At 40.4% G+C, this 27,142-nt stretch overlaps 1 protein-coding gene across 1 annotated transcript in view; it reads right to left on the bottom strand.

The window, feature by feature from the left end:
* LOC134586501 (protein eva-1 homolog C-like) overlaps window positions 1-27,142 on the bottom strand; it is a 303,306-nt gene that overhangs the window by 33,994 nt on the left and 242,170 nt on the right. The window contains exon 6 of the mRNA XM_063442046.1: window positions 2,982-3,143. Coding sequence (XP_063298116.1) covers window positions 2,982-3,143 — 162 coding nt within the window. The remainder of the gene's footprint in view (window positions 1-2,981; window positions 3,144-27,142) is intronic.

Below are 27,142 nucleotides of genomic sequence, written 5' to 3'. Positions count from 1 at the left end.
AATTTGTTTTTTTCTTGAAGGTGAAAATGAGCTCTGGCGCATTGCGATCCATTTGATAAATTCCATTTTCCTTTGGTTTCTAAGAGAAAAAAAAAAGGCAGCACATGTATATGCGTTGTTGGGAGGGATAGCGTTAATGAAATGACAAACATGTCAGTGTCATGTTTCCGAGGCCTGTAGAGACTCCTTCGGAATGCATTTTCACAGAACCTCTTGACTAGTTTTGAAAACGGAGAAACAACAAAAGGTGCATGAGGAGAGTCTCCTGGAGAGGGGGAATTTCGAGAGAAATGTTCTTCCAACTGGTGTAACTGATACACACGGAAGGAGACAGTTGCCGACAGCAATTCATATTTTTTCCTACTGCTGTTTAAAGATTTAATAAAGTGATGCAGTGACATGTTGGCAAAGACTCCAACATGTCATATCAGTGGTTCTGCTTTTATAAAAAAAAAAAAACACAAAAACGACTAAAGCAATGTGTTTACCCTAGATTCCGTCTAAGTGCTGCTTTATAGGCACCTAACAAGCACCGATTGTATACCAAACCCCGACAATATCCATGAATACCATATAGAATACCATATAGATACGTATCAAGAAGTATATAGTGAGACCTAGCAAAACAAAAGTAATAACAAAACTCTCGAAGAAGTAAATTGAAAAATGACCCCTCCATGGGCACAGAAGGGACTTTCTAAAGTCCAACTTGAGATATGCAAGTGATGCACGACAATAATATTTCTATTTACACACACATGTGCACATACATATAAACACACCTGGACTCCCAGCAATTCCAATTTAGGCAGGACAGTCCCAATTTTAGGTCTTATCCCACCACCCCAAATTGTGACGCCAGGGACTGTGGCGTATTTTCAGCCAATCTTCTCCCTGTTCCCCCATGTCTGTACTGAAGCGTTGGAAAAGGAGCTGTAACTGCAGACATCCCTGCATATCAACAGGTCAAAGTTATCCACAGGGAAGTAGGGGGATGATGGATAGCAACCCAGCTTCTGCCAGTGTTAACCTCTTGCAGCAAGATACCTTTTTTTACCACTGTATAGCACTAGGTAGTAAAAGAGGGTAAGCTGAAATGCGGGTTCCCATAGGAATGCATTAAAAACCAATTAATCCCTTCTGGAGGTCAGAAAAAAGTCAAAATTACGATAACTGAGGCGTTTGCAAACCGAGGTACCACTGTGTATAAATATATATATATAAAATGTATTATATAAAACTCCATCTCTCCCCTCACCAGTCCAAAATACGCACATGTTCTGAGCCAGGGAAAATGGTCCAATCAGATGCTTTACAGACATGAAACGAGTGAGAAGGACCTCACCCGGTGCTAGATTCATGGTACGTTTAAAGATTGTAGTATGTTTTTTTTATTATGTGTGAAATAATAAAGCTAACTCGAGACAAGAGCTACTCTTTAAATAAAAAGAATAGGATCTGGAAAAATTCCTCGAAGAAGACATCAATGATCAGACTGCAAACATCTTGACTAATAAAGTCCCAAAACACAGAGAAATTATAAAATCACTGTGCAAATGAACAGTATTTGCTGTTGTTTTTTATTCTTCATTAAAGTACACCTGTCATGTTGTCATTCAAACATTATAATATGGTATATCATTATAGTAAATAAAATATAGTTTATACATTGTGCTACATCTAATCTCCAGGTCTTTTATTACCTTCTGAGACTTTACTTCGATGCTGTCAGCAAACAGGCAAATACAAGTATATGACATTTATATGATGCAAGAAACATAGAAACATAGAATGTGACGGCAGATAAGAACCATTCGGTCCATCTAGTCTGCCCAATTTTCTAAATACTTTCATTAGTCCCTGGCCTTATCTTATATCTAGGATCACCTTATGCCTATCCCACGCATGCTTAAACTCCTTTACTGTGTTAACCTCTACCACTTCAGCTGGAAGGCTATTCCATGCATCCACTACCCTCTCAGTAAAGTACTACTTCCTGATATTATTTTTAAATCTTTGTCCCTCTAATTTAGACTATGTCCTCTTGTTGTGGTAGTTTTTCTTCTTTTAAATATAGACTACTCATTTACTGTGTTAATTCCCTTTATGTATTTAAATGTTTCTATCATATCCCCCCTGTCTCGTCTTTCCTCCAAGCTATACATGTTAAGATCCTTTAACCTTTCCTGGTAAGTTTTATCCTGCAATCCATGAACCAGTTTAGTAGCCCTTCTCTGAACTCTCTCTAAGGTATCAATATCCTTCTGAAGATACGGTCTCCAGTACTGTGTACAATACTCCAAGTGAGGTCTCACCAGTGTTGACGAGCATCACACGTCACCAAGCGTATACACTTGGAAGTGCTATTTGCCGGCTTTGTGTGTAGTTTCACCACCTATGTGCTGTGTGTGCTGGGAGTGTCTTAGCCCAGCTCTTGCAGCCATCTAAATGTAATGAATGATGACAAGTGACATTCATCTACATCTGTGATACAGTGTAGGTGGTGGGCTTTGGGTTTCAAGAGATCCCTCTGTTTTTGTCAAAGTGCTCAAAGACTATTTATCCCAAACAAGTGGTATTGCATTAAAAGACTCCTAACTAGCAGTGGTTTTAGTGTTTAGACTGTTTATTTAAGTATATTCTAACCTGATAGTGAAGGTGCTTTTTGTACACTGTATGGATAATGTTTTACTTAAATATGCTGGAAAAATAGGACACCACCCTGCATTTATTCTACAAATATATCCGATGATGCTTAGAAACATATTATTATTATTTTGTTATATATATATATAGCGCCAGCAAATTCCGTAGCTCTGTACAACAGTATACTAGCAGTGACAGAAAATCTCTCTTCTACTAAATATTAGATTAAAAGATCTCCATCCCTTAAACTGTGATGCAATAAATACAGAAAATACAGCCGGAATTCATGGTATGACCTCAGCTCATGTCCAGTAAAGTCCGGGGTGTTACAGTACCTGGGAATGCCTGTTCTGTTATAAAAGCAGAATCGGGGAAGAATGCTCCATCTCTGATTACATTTCGATCATAAACTCCGGACTGCTGTGTGTAGTGTGTTTGCAGGATTCCTTGGTAATTTGTTGATTTTGGCTGATTTTCATACAGGAGTTTCTTAGGGACTGAAAAGCAAAAAAAAAAAAAGAGAAAAAGCATTAAAACCATTTAAATAATCCACTCGACCCAGCAATAACCTTATAATCCATTGATCTATTAACGTGTATATTTTTACTAGATGCCAGACTAAATTAATTTACTGTACAAAGACCCCGTTAAGAGACCTGGAGTAATCGTGGAGCCTGGGGATACCGATTATTAAAAACTACCTCGTTAGTACCCACATTGGTTAATGAAGAGAGAGAAAGGATACATAATGGTAAAACATGGATTCAGAGGCTGCTCTCTTATTAGGCAGTTTAGGTGGCTGACTAAGGCCTCGCAGCCGCCTAAACCACCCTTGGGAAGACTGTGTCAGGTCCTCGACTTGATATCAGGAGGGGGCCTGGCGGCTTGCCATCTGCCCAGGAGGAGAGCGCCCGTGGTCGCTGGTCTGCAGCTCCGCAGTGTTGGCCAATCAGAGCATTGCAGCGGGTTACCACGGCAGTGCTCTAACCGGGTCTCGCCAGATACATGGTCTGCAGCTCTGCACAACACTGCGGAGCTGCAGAACCGATATCATCACCTGGCCATTAGGGAGTCCACTGGATTACCAGGGAGCCCACACTGGACCACCAGGGAATTAAATAAGTATAAAAAAAAAAAATAAGGCTGCTCAATCTCAATAATCCCAAAAAAGTCTGAACATACTATATAGAGTTAAATATATCGAATTAAATAAATATTCACTTGTTTTTATTATTATTATTATTTTAGATTTTTTTTCTTTAATTTGAGGGGTCCCTTTTGCAAAACCTTTTCCCTGCATATGATCAGGAAAAGGGACAGAATCAATAACAGCAGCCACAAATTCTGGCTGCTGTCTGGGAGTGGGAGTCCCTACAAACACAACAGTCTGTGATATTTTCAATATGATGTACTATTGAAGTTAGTAAAACATGATGTGCCATCGAAGTAACAAGCAGGTAACAGGGAAGATTAAATTTCTATGTAAAATATGAGAAGATTCCTGAAGCAAAAGAAATCTAATGTTATACAACCCTGTGATAATGGACTTTTCCCCTTATTTTCTTTAGAAGTGTGAATTCTGCCTCCTGTATAACCGAATCTAGATATTATTACATTGTATTATCGAATCTAGATATTATTACATTGTATTACCGAATATAGGTATTATTACATTGTATTACAGAATATAGGTATTATTACATTGTATTACAGAATATAGGTATTATTACATTGTATTACCGAATCTAGGTATTAATAGATTGTATTACCGAATCTAGGTATTATTACATAGTATTATTGAATCTAGATATTATTACATTGTATTACCTAATATAGGTATTATTTCTTTGCATTGAAATTATACCTATATTCGGTAATACAATGAAATAATATCTAGATTCGATAATACTATGTAATAATACCTAGATTCGATAATACTATGTAATAATACCTAGATTCAGTAATACTATGTAATAATGCCTATATTCGGTAATACTATGTAATAATGCCTGTATTCTGTAATACAATGAAATAATACCTAAATTCGGTAATACAATGAAATAAAACCTGTATTGGTTAATACAATGTAATAATACTATGTAATAATACCTAGATTCAGTAATACAATGTATTATTTCATTGTATTGCAGAATACAGATATCATTTCATTGTATTACCCAATATAGGTATTATTAAATTGTACTACCGAATACAGGCATCATTTCATAGTATTACCGATTATAGGAATTATTTCATAGTATTACCGAATATAGGCATTATTACAATATATTACCGAATACAGGCATTATTTCATAGTATTACAGAACATAGGTATTATTACGTTGTAGCTACCCTGGGAAAGGTACATACTTGGCACAGAAGATGGATAAATGACTAAGATGAAGAAAAGTCATGTTGAAGCCTGCAGGCCTGCACACTGTGACATCACATTTTTGTCAACAATTGTCCTATGACTAATTAAGTAGCAGACAAAACACCCTCATAATACCAAAACCGGGACGCTGGGAGCCACAACCTCATTACTCAAAGTATAACAACGTAATGTACAATAATTTATTCAGATTTTAGGGATCTACAAAAACTTGCAAATATAGTATTGTTGCTGTCATACTGTAAACATATTTTATTCTTCTCATATGTAATATCTTTATTTTTTGCTTGTACCCAATTGCTGCATACTTCCTATGCCTCCCTCCCAGCGCAAACACAAGAAAAAACCCTACTGGCATCCACTAACGAAGCATGGAAGTTAGTATGACAAATTCTAGGGTTTCAGTGGCAATACATAAGGATAAAGATTCATCCTTTTTTTTTTTTTTTTTTAAACATAACCCGCACTTTCAAAATAGGGAAGTTCAATACCTCTACCATTCTTGGAAAGCCACAGACAATGCTAATATACATTATTTCTCAGATGACCATAAGAAATCAATCCTTTCGTTCCAACACATTAAACAGATGTTCGTATCCTTGCATACCATCAAACGTACAGCCAGATTCCAGCTATTCTTCATCATTTTAGTTTTACAGATTGGGACCATTCCATAGACTATATATTTACCCAACCTTCTACTCCTTTCTACTACATTATTTCACTCTTCTTCTGACCCCACCTGAATCACTCTACTTGGCATTTGGACCTATCTCAATGGGTTGTTCATTTTTCCACATTGACTCATGATGAGATCATAACAACAACCATCAAGCTATTCAATAGACTCCCATCAGCTTCTTATTAAGAAATGCATTTAAAAATAGAACATCATACCTATTACTCTCTTGTAAAAAATTTTCTTTAAAAATCAGGGACTTGGCTAATTGTTTGAAGTGTGGAACTGACGGAGCAGGCCTCTACCACTGTTTCTGTGATTGTGTGCGGATTTGAGCATTCTGAAAACAATCTCTATACTGCGTAACTCAATTACTGGGTGGATCTTTACTAGCAAAACATGTCAACAGGGGGTGTCAAGAGATACATCCAGCCAAGTTTCCAAATTAGCCCATATGATCCTGGCTGCAGCATGCTAATGTAGATTACATCATGGGATAAATCCCTCTCCCCCTCAGTTATCATTGCTTCAGACATAGATCTGTTTTCTATTTAATATGGATTGAACTGAAGCCTCATTAAACAAAATCGGCCACCTTATATTGACTCTTTTGGTAGATCTATCCAATCCAAAATTAAACCTGCTTTTGAATTTAAAGACTGGTACTTTACTAGAGTAATAGCCAGTCAACCCCCTACAGCATAAACAAATCAACCCCCTTAAACAAATTAGCAAACCAGGTTGACTTCCCCCCATGTTGCACCATTTTGAAATATGTTAGAGCCGAATGTATTGTCTACATCGTCTTATCATGAATGATGGGTGAAAGAGAGCAAGTTTTATTTTGTTTTGTTCTATTTTTGACTATTGTTGTGATATTTCTTTAACCCAAAAGTGTTGTGTACGCTAATAAAGCATCATCTTGAATTTGGCTAACTTAATATGTACTGTTTGTGACTCCTATGTTTGCCAATTCTAAAAGACTCATGATAATAAAAAAGTTTGAATCTAAAAGAAATGTTTTATATTTAAAATACCATTCCGGTTTAACCATCTTGTGGGGGTCTATATCTGTTGTTGTTATAATGAGATATTTGGTTCTCAATGTCACAGTTTGCTTTGAACTCCGCTAGTGGAAAAAACGACTACAAATGCAAATTAACATAAACAATATAATGAAAATAAAACTAAAACAAAGAAACAATAAAACATATATTCATTCCTTTTACAGTCTTTTAACATCTGAATGTTTTAATGTCAATTTCTCTTCCAGAGTCTTTGTGGTTTTCAAACTATTTTCTCTTTAAACGTCACCCACACCAAATTACGGGCACACCAAACAATGGTCCCTTTGTATGAGAACCAACTCAACTCTCGTTTTTGGTTATTACGCATGCATTCTTAAAATGTATTATGCCTTATTTGCAAAGAAATGGGGCAATAACTATTGTTGTTTACGTGCTAGTAAATCTACGAAGGATCAGTACAAAGCTCTGCATACCATTGTTTATATTTTATTAACTTCAGAGGAGAAATTTAGAAAGTGTTTTGCTGAAACGGACACACAAGCTTGACTCTAATGAGGCACTTCTTTAACGCTCTTGTGCTTTACTGGTAAGCCTCTTGGACAATTCCAGCGAAGTGTTGCACTGTAATAATTATTCTGCATTTAAAACATTACTTTACTTCTATAATTTTTCAGAAATGTCTGCACTGTATCATTTTATTTGCAGTCTGTTGAGTTAAGGGGTCACTTAAGGCACCATCACCACTTCAGTTGTTTGTAGTGGCCACACCGGCCTCCTGGCATCATAACCACTACAGCAGGAGGTAGTGGTTTTGATGCTTGAAGTAACGCTTTAAGTCTCGTTATACACGTTACACAATGTATCTGTGTGAGACTGTTTTTTTCTATATAATATAAATAATACTAAATAAATGACTTTTGTGATTTTCTGAACATGTTTGTACACAAGCATTATTAACCCAAAAACTACCACCACAAGCACGTGTTTTCAACAGAGACACACAGATATATTGAAGAGTCAACTTGAGTTGATTAGAAACGTGGGACAGTACACATTCTTAATGATATATAAAAAATAACTCTGATGTTCAGAGGCTACTCTCACCTTTGCCATGCCAAATCATATCAACAATGAGCATCTGTGTTCGACTGATAGTAGTTATCTGACCCTCTCAGCCAATCATTGTTATCCATCACTGTGTTCCTCGTTAGAATGAGGAAGACACTGGGCCTGGGTTGAAGGCTCTCAGGGATCTTCATTCAGTGTTAAAATGGTTTTACTTTGACTGTAAAGAACTCCAGGTACTACAACTACTTCAATTGGTTGTCTCATGAGCTTTTTAGCAGTAATTACATGTACAGATTTGTATCACGTAGATGATGAAATCACAGAGATGATTTAAAACAAAAGGTTTTATATCCTCCAATGCTTTACTAGTTAGCCACCTGTCTGCCTACGGGACGCAGTGTATAAAACATCACCTTTTAGACAATACATTCTTAGCACTCTGAATACAGTAGCAGCTTGACATCTCCTCTCTGCAGGAGCAGGGCTGACACAAGTCTAAAAGTTGAAGGTGTGGAGCTGGTGATCTTATAGCTTATATATTTTATTGATGAAATATTACGGATATTACATCAAAACTGGAAAAATATATCTAGAGTCTCAACTGACCATTTAAAACAAATTAAACTATACTATATTGCTTTTGTTTCCAAAACACACGACTAATGGATAAATGGTTATAAATTTTCAAAAAACAATTGCAAAGATTTTGTTATGGTCCTAGTAGTAGATATTTATAAAGCAGTTCAGTTTAATAATTATTTTAGCCACCATGAGACCAACCAGACTCTCAGAAATGTAGAAACGATCCATTGATTTAAAGTTTTCTAGATTTATTGCAATATTTTTTTTGTGATTGACCAGATGTCTGTTATTGCCTTGAAATAGTGTAGTCTCCTTTCCTACCATTCAGGGGTCAACAGAGTATATTACTGAAACCATATTGTTTAAACTCGAAGTATAATCCAAATCTGTGTAGTGCCATGATCATAACAATGTCACTTTACCTCCCAGCGGAGACCACCAACTGTGTAAATTGTGGGATTCACAAACTAAACAAATATCTCATTGATAGAGCGCAAACTGGAGTCGTGTTCTACACAGTAGAAGAAAGACGTTAACAACCTGGTAACATTATATTGTAAATCCGTTTCTCCCCAAAGGATGTTAGAATATGCTTTTCTATTTTTGTTATTTAGGCAGTTGGCTCAGTATTAATAGTTTTGTTCTGGGTATTTTTAGTTGTAAGTTCTACTTTACGACAGTGGTTTTGTAAATGGATGGAACCACATGCTGTTTGGACGAAAAGATTTTAATTGCCATAATTACAATCTGGGAAACACATATTTAAGACAAAACATGATCTGATTAGCATGGTAATGACCAACCTTAAACACAAACAAGATTTCTTTCTGATCTGAACTATAATTTTTAGAAGGTACATCATGAGCAATGTGCATCAAAGTTCACCCACCATTCTTACTGGGACGCTGCTGCTTTGTTTTCATTTTCACAGATACAGAAACAAATAAAAGAATGGTAAACCATTTTAAAATGTATTAAAGAACACACAAGCTGTACTGTAGCGTACAAAAGATTTATGGGAATGTACGTAGCAAACCTTATGAGTAATAATCTCACAATATACCCACCCTCTCTTAGTATTTCTGTAATCACTAAACCAGGAATTATCGAAACCAGAGTCGTCAATTGCAAATTTTAGAACAACATAACCGATTTGGAAAAGAAAAATATTTTTGACAAATAATTGTAGAGGTTTTTTTTGTTTGTTTGTTTTTTTAGCAATTTTTGCTTAAAGTTGTAATTCTGAGTCAGTTCTCCACAATTCCTGTTAGTAAAAATAATAATAATTTATAAAACATAATTAGAATTAGTTGAATAACCCCCAGAGCATTATTTGCGATAGTGAACTCTAAAGGGATTTTTAATTAATTTAATCTAAATCTGAATAAAATAATGTGAAATATTTACAGGATAAATCAATCGATTGTTTGATGGGATGTGGTTTCAAAGGGGGCAAGTTAGCTCTGAGGTACATACACTCAAGGTTAGGGATAGGTAACCTTTCTTACTTCAGATGTCGTGGACTACATCCCCCCTGATGCTTTGCCAGCACTATGGCTGTAAGAGCATTATAGGAGATGTAGTCAACAACATCTGAAGTGCCGAAGAATGCCTACCACTGCAGGCTGACATACATTCAGCCCACAGGCTCTAAATAGGCACAGAATGTACATGTACAGTGAACATACTAAAGGCATGGGCGTAGGAACCCACACAAATCTGGGGGGGATAGCATTCTTACTCGCCGGGTATATTCTTATTCAGTAAACTGGGAGTTGTTTATCCCATTGTACAGCGCTACGGAATTTGATGGCGCTATGTAAATAATAAAATAATAATAATAATGTTACATTTTAAGTGTGTGTGTGAAATAATATAATGTGAAGCATATCAGTGTATCGCATAGCTCCACAGCAATACAACTGACAGTAATGTGTGAGGTGCAAGTACATCATAGAACACCTCAGCAATAAAATGCATGGGAAAGTGCAGTGTGTGAGTGTATCACAAGCTCTACAGCAAAATAACTCACAGGAACGTGCAGTTTGTGAGCGTATTACAGATCACCTCATCAATACAATGCACAGGAATATACAGTGTTTGAATATATATCAGCCAACCCAATGCGTGGCAAAACACTGCGCTGCACCAATCAGCATCTCCTCACAGAGATGCGTTGAATCAATGCATTTCTATGAGGAGTGTTCAGCGTGAATGCTAGTGCTGCATGTTGTGCAACACTGGACTAGGAAGCACCTCTAGTGGCCGCCTGATAAGGTATTCCTCGGCAGTAATGTAAATACTGCCTTTTTCTGAAAAGGCGGTGCGCTTACATTAACCCCTTAAGGACCAAACTTCTGGAATAAAAGGGAATCATGACATGTCACACATGTCATGTGTCCTTAAGGGGTTAAAGGACCACTATAGTGCCAGGAAAACACTCGTTTTCCTGGCACTATAGTGCCCTGAGGGTGCCCCCACCCTCAGGGACCCCCTCCCGCTCGGCTCTGGGGAGAGGAAAGGGTTAAAACTTACCTTTATTCCAGTGCCGGGCGGGGGGCTCTCCTCCTCCTCTCCGCCTCCGATCCTCCCTTTCGGCTGAATGCGCATGCGCGGCAAGAGCTGCGCGCACATTCAGCTGGTCGCATAGTAAAGCATTTACAATGCTTTCCTATGGACGCTTGCGTGCTCTCACTGTGATTTTCATAGTGAGAATCACGCAAGCGCCTCTAGCGGCTGTCAGTGAGACAGCCACTAGAGGATTTAGAGGCTGGATTAACCCATTTATAAACATAGCAGCTTCTCTGAAACTGCTATGTTTATATAAAAAAGGGTTAAACCCAGCTGGACCTGGCACCCAAACCAATTCATTAAGCTGAAGTGGTCTGGGTGCCTAGAGTGGTCCTTTAAGCCATTGTGGTTCTGGTGACTATAGTGTCACTTGAATATAGAGGGAAAAAAAGAATCATCACAAATGTATGAAATAAAAATGTTGATCCTTTTTTTTTTGGAAACCATGTGCAGATAGTACTGTACTAATGATATCCCTGGCTGGATGGGAGCATTCCATGTAATCAGTATGATATCCCTGGTTAACTCCTTTATCCACCCGTCCCTAATTGTCTCCCCTCCAACCACCTAGCCTCCTAACCCCCATAAAACAAGTAATATATCTTCTTGTACTTACAGTACTGAAGACACCAGCAGTGATCTGGTTTCAGGGCTGAAAGCGTGAGGCGCTGCTCTGCAGTTGTAGGAGACCGGAGCTCACCCTAGCGTTGTCGTGACATCATGGAACGCGCGTACGCAGAGGGCAAGGGAGGTCGGGAGGAGCAAACAAAGTCCTTTAATATGTGGCGATGCCGAATAGTGGAGGATTGAATCAGATCAGGATTTGAGAGGGAACATTTTTAGCATATTATTGTGGGCAGCGGGGCTCAAGAGGCAACTGCCTTGGGCCCCCCAGGAGCAACTGGGCCCGGGGCAGCTGCCCTTTTTGCCCCGTGTTAATGGCTGCCCTGACTTATTTAGGGACACTTACTACCCCCTCTACCCCTTCCATTCATATTACTACCCTATCCCTTCCGTTCATATTACTACCCCCATACCCCTTCCGTTCATATTACTACCCCCATACCCCTTCCGGCCATATTACTACCCCCCATACCCCTACCGTTGATATTACTACCCCCCCATACCCCTACCGTTCATATTACTACCCCCCACAGCCCCACCCCCTCTAGTCATATTATTAGCCCCCTTACCCCCTTCATTCATATTAGTACCCCCCTCCATTCATATTAATACCCCCTCCATTCATATTAGTACCCCCTCCTAACCCCCTCCATTCATATTAATACCCCCTCCTAACCCCCTCCATTCATATTTGTACCCCCTCCATTCATATTAATACCCCCTCCTAACCCCCTCCATTCATATTAATACCCCCTCCTAACCCCCTCCATTCATATTTGTACCCCTCCTACCCCCCTCCATTCATATTAATACCCCCTCCTAACCCCCTCCATTCATATTAATACCCCCTCCTAGCCCCCTCCATTCATATTAATACCCCCTCCTAACCCCCTCCATTCACATTAGTACCCCCTCCATTCACATTAGTACCCCCTCCATTCACATTAGTACCCCCTCCATTCATATTTGTACCCCCTCCTACCCCCCTCCATTCATATTAGTACCCTCACCCCCTCCATTCATATGAGGATCCCCTTCTACCCCTACTAGTACCCTTCCACCTCCCCCCCCTCCATTCCTATTAGTAGCCTCTAACCCCATTCCATTCATTTTTCTACCCACCTCTTCCCCCCTCCCCCTCCCCAAATTATATCTCCCCTCTCTAACCCTTCCATACTAAATACCTGGCAGGGCGGGCAGGCAGCTGCTTTTTTTTTTTCAGAGCCGGCGTCTGAGCTTATAATGACGCCGGCTCCACTCTCCTCCTTGCACACTGTTGTCCCCCTCCCTGCCGTTTTACCGCACAGAGCAGGGGAGGGGGACCTCTTCAAGTGGCGCACGGTGTCAGACTGAGCGCCGGGTAGTCACGTGACACCACGGGCGTAGGAACCGGGGGGGATGGGGGGGACGCATCCCCCCCATTAAATCATCTGGGGGGGACAGATAATGCAGAAATCCCCCCCAGGTCCGCCGGCCAAAGGGGAGCGCAAAAATCACTTGTCAGACTGACAAGTGATGTTTGCCGTCCCCCTGACAGACTGCGTGCGGCTCCATAATGGAACCGCACACAGTGTACGCTGGGAGGGGGAGCGCCTACCCCTCCCGCTCTGCATAGGAGTGCCGGGTGTCACGTGACTACCCGGCGCTCAGTCTGACACCGTGCGCCACTTGAAGAGGTCCCCCTCCCCTGCTCTGTGCGGTAAAACGGCAGGGAGGGGGACAACAGTGTGCAAGGAGGAGAGTGGAGCCGGCGTCATTATAAGCTCAGACGCCGGCTCTGAAAAAAAAAAAGCAGCTGCCTGCCCGCCCTGCCAGGTATTTAGTATGGAAGGGTTAGAGAGGGGAGATATAATTTGGGGAGGGGGAGGGGGGAAGAGGTGGGTAGAAAAATGAATGGAATGGGGTTAGAGGCTACTAATAGGAATGGAGGGGGGGGAGGTGGAAGGGTACTAGTAGGGGTAGAAGGGGATCCTCATATGAATGGAGGGGGTGAGGGTACTAATATGAATGGAGGGGGGTAGGAGGGGGTACAAATATGAATGGAGGGGGTACTAATGTGAATGGAGGGGGTACTAATGTGAATGGAGGGGGTACTAATGTGAATGGAGGGGGTTAGGAGGGGGTATTAATATGAATGGAGGGGGCTAGGAGGGGGTATTAATATGAATGGAGGGGGTTAGGAGGGGGTATTAATATGAATGGAGGGGGGTAGGAGGGGTACAAATATGAATGGAGGGGGTTAGGAGGGGGTATTAATATGAATGGAGGGGGTTAGGAGGGGGTATTAATATGAATGGAGGGGGTACAAATATGAATGGAGGGGGTTAGGAGGGGGTATTAATATGAATGGAGGGGGTTAGGAGGGGGTACTAATATGAATGGAGGGGGTATTAATATGAATGGAGGGGGGTACTAATATGAATGAAGGGGGTAAGGGGGCTAATAATATGACTAGAGGGGGTGGGGCTGTGGGGGGTAGTAATATGAACGGTAGGGGTATGGGGGGGTAGTAATATCAACGGTAGGGGTATGGGGGGTAGTAATATGGCCGGAAGGGGTATGGGGGTAGTAATATGAACGGAAGGGGTATGGGGGTAGTAATATGAACGGAAGGGATAGGGTAGTAATATGAATGGAAGGGGTAGAGGGGGTAGTAAGTGTCCCTAAATAAGTCAGGGCAGCCATTAACACGGGGCAAAAAGGGCAGCTGCCCCGGGCCCAGTTGCTCCTGGGGGGCCCAAGGCAGTTGCCTCTTGAGCCCCGCTGCCCACAATAATATGCTAAAAATGTTCCCTCTCAAATCCTGATCTGATTCAATCCTCCACTATTCGGCATCGCCACATATTAAAGGACTTTGTTTGCTCCTCCCGACCTCCCTTGCCCTCTGCGTACGCGCGTTCCATGATGTCACGACAACGCTAGGGTGAGCTCCGGTCTCCTACAACTGCAGAGCAGCGCCTCACGCTTTCAGCCCTGAAACCAGATCACTGCTGGTGTCTTCAGTACTGTAAGTACAAGAAGATATATTACTTGTTTTATGGGGGTTAGGAGGCTAGGTGGTTGGAGGGGAGACAATTAGGGACGGGTGGATAAAGGAGTTAACCAGGGATATCATACTGATTACATGGAATGCTCCCATCCAGCCAGGGATATCATTAGTACAGTACTATCTGCACATGGTTTCCAAAAAAAAAAGGATCAACATTTTTATTTCATACATTTGTGATGATTCTTTTTTTCCCTCTATATTCAAGTGACACTATAGTCACCAGAACCACAATGGCTTAAAGGACCACTCTAGGCACCCAGACCACTTCAGCTTAATGAATTGGTTTGGGTGCCAGGTCCAGCTGGGTTTAACCCTTTTTTATATAAACATAGCAGTTTCAGAGAAGCTGCTATGTTTATAAATGGGTTAATCCAGCCTCTAAATCCTCTAGTGGCTGTCTCACTGACAGCCGCTAGAGGCGCTTGCGTGATTCTCACTATGAAAATCACAGTGAGAGCACGCAAGCGTCCATAGGAAAGCATTGTAAATGCTTTACTATGCGACCAGCTGAATGTGCGCGCAGCTCTTGCCGCGCATGCGCATTCAGCCGAAAGGGAGGATCGGAGGCGGAGAGGAGGAGGAGAGCCCCCCGCCCGGCACTGGAATAAAGGTAAGTTTTAACCCTTTCCTCTCCCCAGAGCCGAGCGGGAGGGGGTCCCTGAGGGTGGGGGCACCCTCAGGGCACTATAGTGCCAGGAAAACGAGTGTTTTCCTGGCACTATAGTGGTCCTTTAACCCCTTAAGGACACATGACATGTGTGACATGTCATGATTCCCTTTTATTCCAGAAGTTTGGTCCTTAAGGGGTTAATGTAAGCGCACCGCCTTTTCAGAAAAAGGCAGTATTTACATTACTGCCGAGGAATACCTTATCAGGCGGCCACTAGAGGTGCTTCCTAGTCCAGTGTTGCACAACATGCAGCACTAGCATTCACGCTGAACACTCCTCATAGAAATGCATTGATTCAACGCATCTCTGTGAGGAGATGCTGATTGGTGCAGCGCAGTGTTTTGCCACGCATTGGGTTGGCTGATATATATTCAAACACTGTATATTCCTGTGCATTGTATTGATGAGGTGATCTGTAATACGCTCACAAACTGCACGTTCCTGTGAGTTATTTTGCTGTAGAGCTTGTGATACACTCACACACTGCACTTTCCCATGCATTTTATTGCTGAGGTGTTCTATGATGTACTTGCACCTCACACATTACTGTCAGTTGTATTGCTGTGGAGCTATGCGATACACTGATATGCTTCACATTATATTATTTCACACACACACTTAAAATGTAACATTATTATTATTATTTTATTATTTACATAGCGCCATCAAATTCCGTAGCGCTGTACAATGGGATAAACAACTCCCAGTTTACTGAATAAGAATATACCCGGCGAGTAAGAATGCTATCCCCCCCAGATTTGTGTGGGTTCCTACGCCCATGCGTGACACCCGGCACTCCTATGCAGAGCGGGAGGGGTAGGCGCTCCCCCTCCCAGCGTACACTGTGTGCGGTTCCATTATGGAGCCGCACGCAGTCTGTCAGGGGGACGGCAAACATCACTTGTCAGTCTGACAAGTGATTTTTGCGCTCCCCTTTGGCCGGCGGACCTGGGGGGGATTTCTGCATTATCTGTCCCCCCCAGATGATTTAATGGGGGGGATGCGTCCCCCCCATCCCCCCCGGTTCCTACGCCCGTGACTAAAGGGCACATGTTATCCATCTACAAGTGTGTCTCATTTACTCTAGTGTTCCAGAAAAATGGCCTAGACATATTTCAAATGTAAGATTTCTGTCCCAGCAGATTTGGAAGGTTTGGAAGCACACAAACTATGCTCAGAAAAAGCTCAGCAAATTACAAGTTTAGATTTTAGCAGAGTGAGTTATCAATGTATTTCACATTGAACTTGAGGAGTCATGCTCGACTTCCAACGCAAGACTTTAATATCGGAGCTGAGTCCTGGGATTGCACTATTGTAAAACGATCACAATTTGCATATACCAAGCCCAGCCTGGGGCTTATTGATCAGACCATATAGACCCATATCGACATGTACGACGTGGCAAACATGCACTAAGTGGTTGTGACATCACTAAAGTCACCCTTCCAGCAGTATGCCACTGTGTTGCTAGAACAGCAAGGAGGTAATGTGAAGAAATAAAATATCTTGATTTAGTAAGTGATGTATGTAAGAGACCATTTGGTATTTAGTCTTCACTATATGCAATATCTCATTCATGTCGTTCCTAGCAGCTACTTCCAAAGTGCTTTTCTCTATAAATCCTGCCACTTCCTATGAAATGTTTCCAAGCTCAGTTTACCTATTATTTCAGAACAGCTGTCCCCATTAGGAAGTTTCCATCAATGAATTGTGTGCATGGTTAGCTTTTTAGAGTTGCTGATGGATGTGGTATCTGAATAAGTGGCTTTGTGGTTAAAATGATTATTCTTTAAAGTAATGGCCCCCTTGTGACCTCTGAACCTGAAATGTCACTTCCTGTGTTTGATCTTTTAGGTTCTATATACAACGTATCATTAGGATTTGCAGAAACACTTGTATTGTAAATATGTTCCTCTGTCAAACAAGAGAACTAAACACCAATGGGGTTATCTTGTCACCATTTCAGTATTTATGGTGTACCATTTTAGCTAGTGATATTTCCTATCTTGGTTAATGTGGCCCAGATTGTGCTATTCAGTTGTCAACCACGTGACATGGTGACAGTATTAAGAGAACAATTCCTTCTGTCATTTTCCTGACATCCCCCACTATACTAGCCTCCAACAGCTTTACTCCACTTCCTGCAATAAAAATGATTCCTATTTTCCTCTAATGTGAAACCAACACATTTTGCGGTAGCCTAATTCCTACAGTTCTATATCCCTTAACATAGCAATAGATTTTATTACGTCAGCTCTAAGTTCTCTTTTTTCCCCACGTTTTAATTAACCGTCTGTGCCTGTTGAGATTTGTGAAATGAATGAAGAATGTTATAGTTTTTGTACCATGGTAAAGTCAAAAAGAATGAAACAGAGGCAGGGCCAGAATGGGTAAAAGATTTGGCCTGGGTATTTACAGGCAAATCAGCCTAGTATGGGTGGGGGTGGGGCTAGATGGTGTTGTGTTGTGTTATCATCAATGCCACACTTCCAAAAGTTGGCATGTAAGTGTGATGCCCCTCCAGGTCAGCTAATGCGCAAAGCCCTGCTGAAGAGCTCTGGAATAAGGAAAATGCCCTGTGTTTGTTTAGCACAATGCGAGTGAATTTAAAGACATGCTTGCTCTGTGTTTGCGTGTGACATGTCTCATAAGTTAGATATCAGAGGACAAAAGAGAAACAGGGTTGAACAAGGGTGTTGTGTGTGTTTAGGGAGGATGCTTGTGAATTTGTATGCCTTTGGAGGCTGCTTGTGATGTTGTGTGTTTGAGTGGAAGGCTGCTTGTGGTGCTGTGCGTGTGGTAGACTAGTTGTGGCGCTGTGTATGCCAGTATGTGGGGAAGGCTGTTTGTGAGCTTTTGTGTGAGGAGAGGTAGATGCATGTGAGGATTCTGCTTGTGACTTTGCGTGTCTCGGTTTGCACATGATGGGAGGTTGCATAAGGAGTTGCGTGTCTGTTGAGGGGGCTGTTTGCACTGTAGTGGTTGAAGAGGTCTGTTAGTGATGTAGTGTGTGTGTGGAGAGGAGTTGTAGTGAATTTGTGTGGGGTTAGGAGCTGTATTATATGTGGGGGAGATTATGGCTGTAATGTGTGTGGTGTGGGATGGAGGCTGTCAGATGTGGGGTCACAAGGGCTGCAGTGTGTGGTGGGATAGGGACTGTAGTGTGTGGGAATAGGGGTTGTAGTGTATGGGTGAGATATATATGGGGAGATATGGGTTGTAGTATGGGGGATAGGGGCTGCGGTTTGTGGAGAAATAAGGGCTGTGATGGGTGGTAGGATAGGGCTCTGATGAGGGAATAAGGACTATAATGGAAGGGATAGAGCCATTAGTGGGAAGATGTATATTTATATATTTATGCATATTGATTATATCTATCTATATCTATCTATATATATATATATATATATATATATATATATATATATATCCAATTAAACAGAATTTAGACTCAAACCAAAACAAACACGATCTTCGATCTTCAATTCAATTTTATGTAGTATAAAATATTTAGAAAAAAAAAACATGAACGTCCACTGTTTGTTTCATTATTAGTTCGAAAATTGGTGAGAAAATTGATCTCACCAACTGGACTTATTACCTGTGTCTGCTACTTGTATCTCTATTATCCTTATTCCCTGTCCTACCCTGTAGCTGGAAAGTGTACCACACAATCTATCATCCATTACTATATCCAGTTAACATTCACCCTTCTGAGGTCTAACCTATAACTAGTTCCTTTTTAAAGTTCTCTGGTCTATCCTTTAGTTTCAAGTTGTGTTTCTGATATGTACATGTTTGTGATCCAGTTTTCTTCAGATCTGTGAGTGTACCCTTTCATATTCCTTCTATTCTTTTAAGGACAACATCGAGGCTACTGGACCACAATTATACCTATTGCCCTCTTTATCTTCTGCAATGCTGCTGCTTCAACTTAGGAGATCAACAAATGGGAACGTGTCTGGCCTAGAACCTCGTTAGCAATTCCTCTATCACTGTCCATCTTATACATGAAGGATCACATTACAAAAAAATTGACAGCACATTATTTTCTTCATACGATAATAATTTAAATGTTACATATAAAAATAATGCATGATGATTCCTGCTCTGATAAAACGTAATATTATTTTATTTTACTTGGTCAGTGTGTGGGAGATTAAACGTTTACTCCAACCCAAAAAAAAATGGTGTTTTAAGATAATACTGATTTTGGGTCAGAGTAACCCTTCCTATTAGAATTATTATTATTTTATTATTTATAAAGCGCAAGCAAATTCCATAGAGCTGTACAATGTGTGGACTAACAGACACGTAAGTGTAACCAGACAAATGGCCGCACAGGAACAGAGGGATTGAAGGCCCTGCTCAATGAGCTTACATTCTAGATGGAGTGGGGTATAGTGACCCAAATAGTATAAGTAGGGGTAGTGAAATAGGTAGCTAGAAATGCAATCACTAAGAACTTAGTAGGTTATTTTTGACAGTTGCAGGAGAGGAGTTTTCAGAATAACTGCCATAAAGAAATTGAATTCTGCCGAATGGCTTAAAACTAGTTTTTGCACACTACCTCTTGAACTGGTCCCCAACCCACCAAAAAACAGTAAAAAAAAGAATATATCTAGAACTCAACCTACCCCTGCTCCAGCCAATTTCACCCTGCAGTCCAATCTGCCTCCACTGATGCTCTTCCTGCTTGCTTGAAGAGGACGGATGCCAGGGATGGAGAGCTGATGGGAGGACATGGGTGGCATGTCTGGCAACCAACATTTTGTGCTTGCTAGCGTTAAATGCCAAATAAGTGTAGAAGTGACTTTAGCCACCCTGGAACTCTTGTTCCCGGCTACTAATGACACCCCAATGATGTAGCCGGGAGGAGATGGGTTACATTTTGTGTCTGCAGTGTTACACCTACAGACTCCAGACACCATGACCACTTCAAATAAGTGAAGACTTCATGGAGCTTGGAGTAACCCTTTAAGATAAAACAGTAATTGTATTTAAATTAAAGAATAATAATACAAACGTAATAGTTTTGATAGTTTTGAACAGAAATTGCTAACATGTTCAGCAATGCAACGTGATACTCAGTACCACTCATGTGGCTGCATATTCTCTTTCCACTGCAAATCTCTTGTTGACATTTTAACATTTCAGTAGTTTATTGGAGAATAATTACCCATAACAAGCATTGCATAATTCTCATATTTAACACAGAAATATTTAATGCATTCCCAATTTCCAAAAACATTAAGATTTGCTTGGAAAATTCCTGATTTAACTGGCACCACTGTACACTGAGGGCCTATTAAGAATGCTAACCTCTCATGAGTCGAAGCTTGTGATCCACTTTATGACGTCTGCTTGTTACTGCATATTACTGCTGACTCAATGGCTTGGTTTAAAGCGCCAACACAAGCTGCAGGGTTTGGATAAGAGCCACCGTCAGTTTAATTTCCACATTGCTTTGGCAAGGATTCCACTATTGTGAAGGGTTTGGAGGGCACAGGAGGATAAAACGGATTATTTCAATAAAACTGTCAACTATTCTAAGTGCAAATACCCACTGAATTTATGAAAATCCTCTTAAGAAGCAAACAATAAAAAATAAAATAAAAACAATAAGATTTGTTTTTCCTCCTCAATGCTTGATTGAGTACTCCATAACAGCCATCGGTCAGTTTGTGATAATACTAAACTGTGATTGTGTATTCACAATGACATGTTTATTTTATGATTATTTCTAATGTGCGCCAATCAAATTACCCAAAGTCAGCTATTTTATATGAAGAACTAACAATCACCATATGCGAGAAATTACCAGATTTATTCCTAAAAAAATGTGTTTGACATCTGAGTGCAATTCCTCCGAAGCTATGCCTGCTCTCCCAAAGGTATAATTTAGACAACATTATCCTCCCATTCTGCTATCGTCGGAAAATAATCCACCTGGGCTAGAACTGAACCCATTTAAATTATGTGCTCATCAAGGGAATTCTAAAAATGGAAAAGCCTATGCCTCTATATGACATGATAGATTTATGCAGGAACCAAAAAGAGCCCAGTGATGATGGAAAAACCCATATGGTAGAGATAAAGGTGACTAGTAGAGGTGTTGTGTTGTATGTCGTATCTTCCGGTCAATCACCAAACTAGTGCTCTTTCTGCCAGAAGAAGAAGTCACTTGAGAGTTTTTACCACAGGTCACAGCTCTCGGCTAGGAGCATTTCCACGGACTAGTGGTTGTGTCATTTCAGATTTTTCATCTTTTGGAACATTCTAACCACCTTGGAATACAACATAGGTTGGTGGAAATGTTGGCTTAGTGCAGCTTCTCCAGCAGATGGTTTTTACTTGTTAAGTTATTTATTCTTGTCATCTTGGAACTACTCATCACCTTCAAGCCACAAGACCTTTAAGACTTTCAACTCAATTTTATGTTTATACAGTCTTCCAGGTCCCGATATTTAGGCTCACATGAGGACATTAATAGTTATAAAGTTGTTTATTTTGAAATCTAAAGATTTAAGGCTGGGTGTGTCATGTACCATGATTCAAGGTTTGTTTTGTATTTTTGTGTTCTATACTGAATCTGCTACTTGCTGTTGACACCTATCATTTCAAGGCTATTTCTACCCTTCTGGGTTCCCTTAGTCAGGTTGTATGCAGCCAGCTCTTCCATTCCTGTATGTTTTAGTGATGTTCATTATACTGTCATGAGAGCAACCATCTTCTAAATTATGCTAGCAAGAACTACATGTCAGTTTTGCTGAGTTGACACTGTCTGTTGAACTTTCCTTGTGTGAGTAGTGGTCAATACAGACATGGACTAAGATAGTCTTAGACCCCACATCTCACAGCTTTGTTAGGGAGGCAGAATAACGATAAAACTCCCCACTAATACAAAAATAACTGTTATGCATCACCTTGAGCAGTCATTCTTGGGCATATAAACGCAACAAATCATGTTTCCAGAACTATCCTAGAGTTCCAAGCTTGACATGCAAATGATCACAGACAGGCATCATGTTTCAGACTGAATACTGCATTTCTGCAGATAACCTTACCAATGGCATCTGTTTTAAACACAGCTTTTTTAAACCAAATATGGACTATGACACGAAAAAAAAAATCAGAGACCAGATACCAGCCATTGACCAAAATTTCAGCCTTGTGGGTCTCATCAGCATGGTGCTGATTCTGGTATGGATTTTGAAGTCTTGTTGAAAGCCTATAGCTAGATACCAAGAACATTATAGTGAGACCAAACACGGTAAACACCCCACAATGCAAATACAATGATAGGGTTATACAGAGAAGTTAATGATCTATAATAATAACATAATAAAATGTAATGTAAAATTAATGATAATATTGTCACAGAGCACATCAAAGCAAGGCAGTTTTGCTCCCTGCAATAATAGGTGTTTACCCTTTGAACATCAGCATATCACATTTAAATGAAAACCATGGTATAATATACTGTATAACTGATCTAATGCTGCGGGTCCTTCTTATAATTAAACCGCAACCAAATGCTTTATTTGTAGCTAACAAAAAACGTAAAAAAATAAATTAATTATGCACATCAGCTGCACATTTAAACTAGGGGGTATTTTGGAACAACTTGATAATAGTAACAGTGCTTCATCATACGATTAGCACAATATTATACTTGTTTTTGAAATGTCATTCATTTCCACAAAAATTGAAGGTACAAATCAAAGCAAAATGACCCTGTCATGTCCAAAAGCATAGCGTTGATGGCCACCTCACTTTCCAAAGCTTGATGTGTGCGCACCACTAACGTATGGTAAAATTAAGAATAAGCATTTTTATTCGACAAATGACATCGTCTTATGTAACACGGCAATAGATAAGGTTTTTCTCTTCCCATCAGTTTGTGCACAACTGAACATTTCCTTTTCCTGTATAAGTTTCCAAGTGATTTTAGATAGCATCTCAGATCAGTGGGAGCTCAGAGTCTCCTGTTGCCTCGGATATTGCAGACACAGCTCTCGATGTTTCCCGCTGCTCAGAGCATAAGGTCTAATTTCCAGGACTAAACTCGTCAGATTATTTATACATTAAACGTGACTGCTCAGCTGGGTATAACAATGCTAAATCAAGGCCTCTATCTAGGAGCTTGTTTTCTTTTAAACAAGACAGGTATAGATGCCTTTGATATATTCTAACGTGCAAAGGGTTCTTCTGGGATCATCTGTGGACCTGATCAGTAGAATAAAAGTGTAATACGTAAATATGTATTCAAAATATCTAACAATCTATGTATAGATTTTGCGGTATTCCTTCAAATGTAACCCTTTGTGTAAAAAGTATATAAATACTAAATTAATAAAATGTAGGGAAATCATTACATTCAGATTTTCATCAAATAACTTTATCTTGTTGGTCCAGATAGCCTACTCTCTTGTCTTGTGAAATAAATGACAACTAGTTAGAGAGGTTTGTCACCCCATGTCTTGTCTTAGCGGACGTGGGGATGGTTATCTTTGAAGGCATTATGTGGATCTATTCTAGATAGCCAAGTGTACACTTAACCAGGTCCTGTTAAAAGAGGCTCAGTCGACATATAACAAATAGCTAGGATGGGTGGAAATCTTTTTTTTTCTTTTTAAATGTTATAGAAATAGACTGTTCAAGATGTCAGACTAATAACAGTTTAGAGAGCAGGTCAAGCACTGCGCATGGCTGCCAACTGTCCTGTTTTTGCCGGGACAGTCCCGGCAAGCTGGAGTCTGTCCCGGCCAACTTGCTGGGCTATGTGCTTTCATTATTTTCAGGAGGGAGTTCAGGAGGGAGTTGCTGGGGGCTGTAGAGATCAACTGGAGAGATGCTCTGGGCTGTAGAGATGTGCTGGGAGAGGCTGGTGGCTGGAGAAATATGCAGGGGGCTGAATTGTGGCTGCTGGGGGCCAGAGTGAGCACTGACAGTCTCCATTTCGAATTCCCAGCAGCTTCCCCGACACAGAGACTTGTGGTTTGCCTCGCGGCCGCAGGCTCAGCCCCCATGACACAAGCTCCGCCCGTACATGTTAGCTCCGCCTCTCACACGAAAGCTCCACAGCTTCTAAGCAGAGAACCTTGCTGCAGGAGGAATAGATGGCTACTTGACCTCCCAGCAACAGCCTCCAGAGCCAGGTAGGGTTGATATACTCAGCCTTGTGTGTGTGTGTATGTGCCTGCTAGTGAGAAAGCTTATGTGTGTGTCAGTGAGTTTTTGTGTGTGTGTGTGTCAGCGAGCTTGTCTGTAGTGAGCTTGTGCGTGTCAGTGAGCTTGTATTTAGTGGGGGAAACTTTCCCCAACATAGATTAGCTTACTCAATAATAGAATACCACAAACCTATGTTTAGGGAAACTATATCTTGCGTATCTATGTTCGGGGAAACTTCCCCGAACATAGATAAGCTTACTCGCGAATCAAATTCAGCAAATTTATGTTCGTGGAAAATTCCCTAAACATAGATTAGCAAATGACTAGGGCCTTTTTTTCGGGGTAGGGCTTATATTAGAGGCATCTCCCGAAAATAATTTAGGGCTTATTTTCGGGGGATGTCTTATTTTCTGGGAAACACGGTATGTAACTGACTATGTAACTGTGCTGTAAAGGTTAGTATTACACTCAGTGTGAGCAGGTGTAGCTTCAGTATGAGTCTGTGCTACTATATTGATTTCTGAGCTACCTGTGATAGTTCAGTTCACTTATTTGTTATATGATCTTGAGGCTTGCCCATTGTTTTGTAATACCTCTTGACTGTGCTGTATACAGCAGGAGATTTACAATATGATACCACTCTCACATCCCAAGTTTTTCTCATGTCTTGCTTCTAAGTACACCAGCGAAAATCGCCCAAAAGAGTGCAGTGCAAGTATGCATTAAACAGTCTTATGCTGCAAACTCTGCCCGCATGACACGTAGGCAGCTCCGGCTGACTGGTATTCAGGGATGCCTGTCAACCAATTATACTTATATATCAAGATATTACATAGGCTATTACTTATTGACATTCTCTTCAATTGTAGAGACGTACTGGTAAAGACCTGGTAGGGTTAAAATTTTTCTGCTTTTGCCCCAATAAAGCTGCTATTTCTGTTACCCCGGAATGCCTGTATTCTGCATTGTCTTCAATTAGACTTTGTCTCCCTCATTTCCAAACCCTATCAAAATGCATTCTGCCCAACTGTCCCTATTAAGAAGGGACAGTCGCTATTTTTGGCACAGATCCCTCTGCCCATCTTTTCTATCCTAGTGTGCTCCTTTTTCTACGAACTCAACATTGTTTGTGTGTCTGAGTGTATAACAAAGATCCACAGCAATAATACTCCCAGTAATGTGTCTGAGTGTATAACAGAGCTCCACAGCAATAATACTCCCAGTAATGTGTCTGAGTGTATAACAGAGCTCCACAGCAATAATACTCCCAGTAATGTGTCTGAGTGTATAACAGAGCTCCACAGCAATAATACTCCCAGTACTGTGTTTGAGTGTATAACAGAGCTCCACAGCAATACTACTCCCAGTAATGTGTCTGAGTGTATAACAGAGCTCCACAGCAATAATACTCCCAGTAATGTGTCTGAGTGTATAACAGAGCTCCACAGCAATAATACTCCCAGTAATGTGCCTGAGTGTATAACAGAGCTCCACAGCATTAATACTCCCAGTAATGTGTCTGAGTGTATAACAGAGCTCCACAGCAATAATACTCCCAGTACTGTGTTTGAGTGTATAACAGAGCTCCACAGCAATACTACTCCCAGTAATGTGTCTGAGTGTATAACAGAGCTCCACAGCAATAATACTCCCAGTAATGTGCCTGAGTGTATAACAGAGCTCCACAGCAATAATACTCCCAGTAATGTGTCTGAGTATATAACAGAGCTCCACAGCAATAATACTCCCAGTAATGTTTCTGAGTGTATAACAGAGATCCACAGCAATAATACTCCCAGTAATGTGTCTGAGTGTATAACAGAGCTCCGCAGCAATAATACTCCCAGTAATGTGTCTGAGTGTATAACAGAGATCCACAGCAATAATACTCCCAGTAATGTGTCTGAGTGTATCACAGAGATCCGCAGCAATACTACTCCCAGTAATATGTCTTTAAACTATAATAAATGTGTTTAAAAGTCAGTCTGTGTAAATAACTTACATTGTTCTTTTTCTTAATTAGATTTTAGTTGCTTAAATTGTTATTACTAAGTCACCAAAATGTTATCAGAACTATTCCATCCCGGGCCACACCCCCTGAACACCCCTAAAATTAAAGCGTTCCTCTATGTTCATTTGAAATGTTGAGAGGTATGATGTGTCACACTTTATATATAAGACTTGATAGGAACCATAGTCCAGTCTACAATTTCAATGTATTTGTCCACTCTGACAGAAATGTAAATGATTCCATAGATATTCATTGAAACAGGCGTCTAAAATGGAAATAATTTTGGAAATACTTCAACTTAAAAAGCGCTTCCCTGCTTCTCAAAAAGTGGTAAAAGTTGTACATTGAACAATATTCACATCTTTTCGAAGACATTAAAACGTAAAGGTCTAAACACAGCCCAACTATTGTCCATCCCAAAATTCTCCTTTAAAATAGCACAGTACTGTGAAATGGTACAACTTTTCAAACGCTCAGCAAAAATAAGCACCAGGAAATCTTGCTTTTTTTTTTTTTTAAATTCTTTATTTTGTTTGTGCAGAGAGAAAAACATGCAATTTGCACTGCCACAATAGCTGGCGCAGATCGATTGGCATTCACATATGTTTACATGGCATTAGAGACATTGCACTTTTTTTTTATAAAACG

Source organism: Pelobates fuscus, chromosome 2 (assembly GCF_036172605.1).
Source record: "Pelobates fuscus isolate aPelFus1 chromosome 2, aPelFus1.pri, whole genome shotgun sequence".
Lineage (NCBI taxonomy): Eukaryota > Metazoa > Chordata > Amphibia > Anura > Pelobatidae > Pelobates > Pelobates fuscus.
Note: the sequence above shows the minus strand (reverse complement) of the source record. Positions and strands in the feature narration are given on the sequence as shown.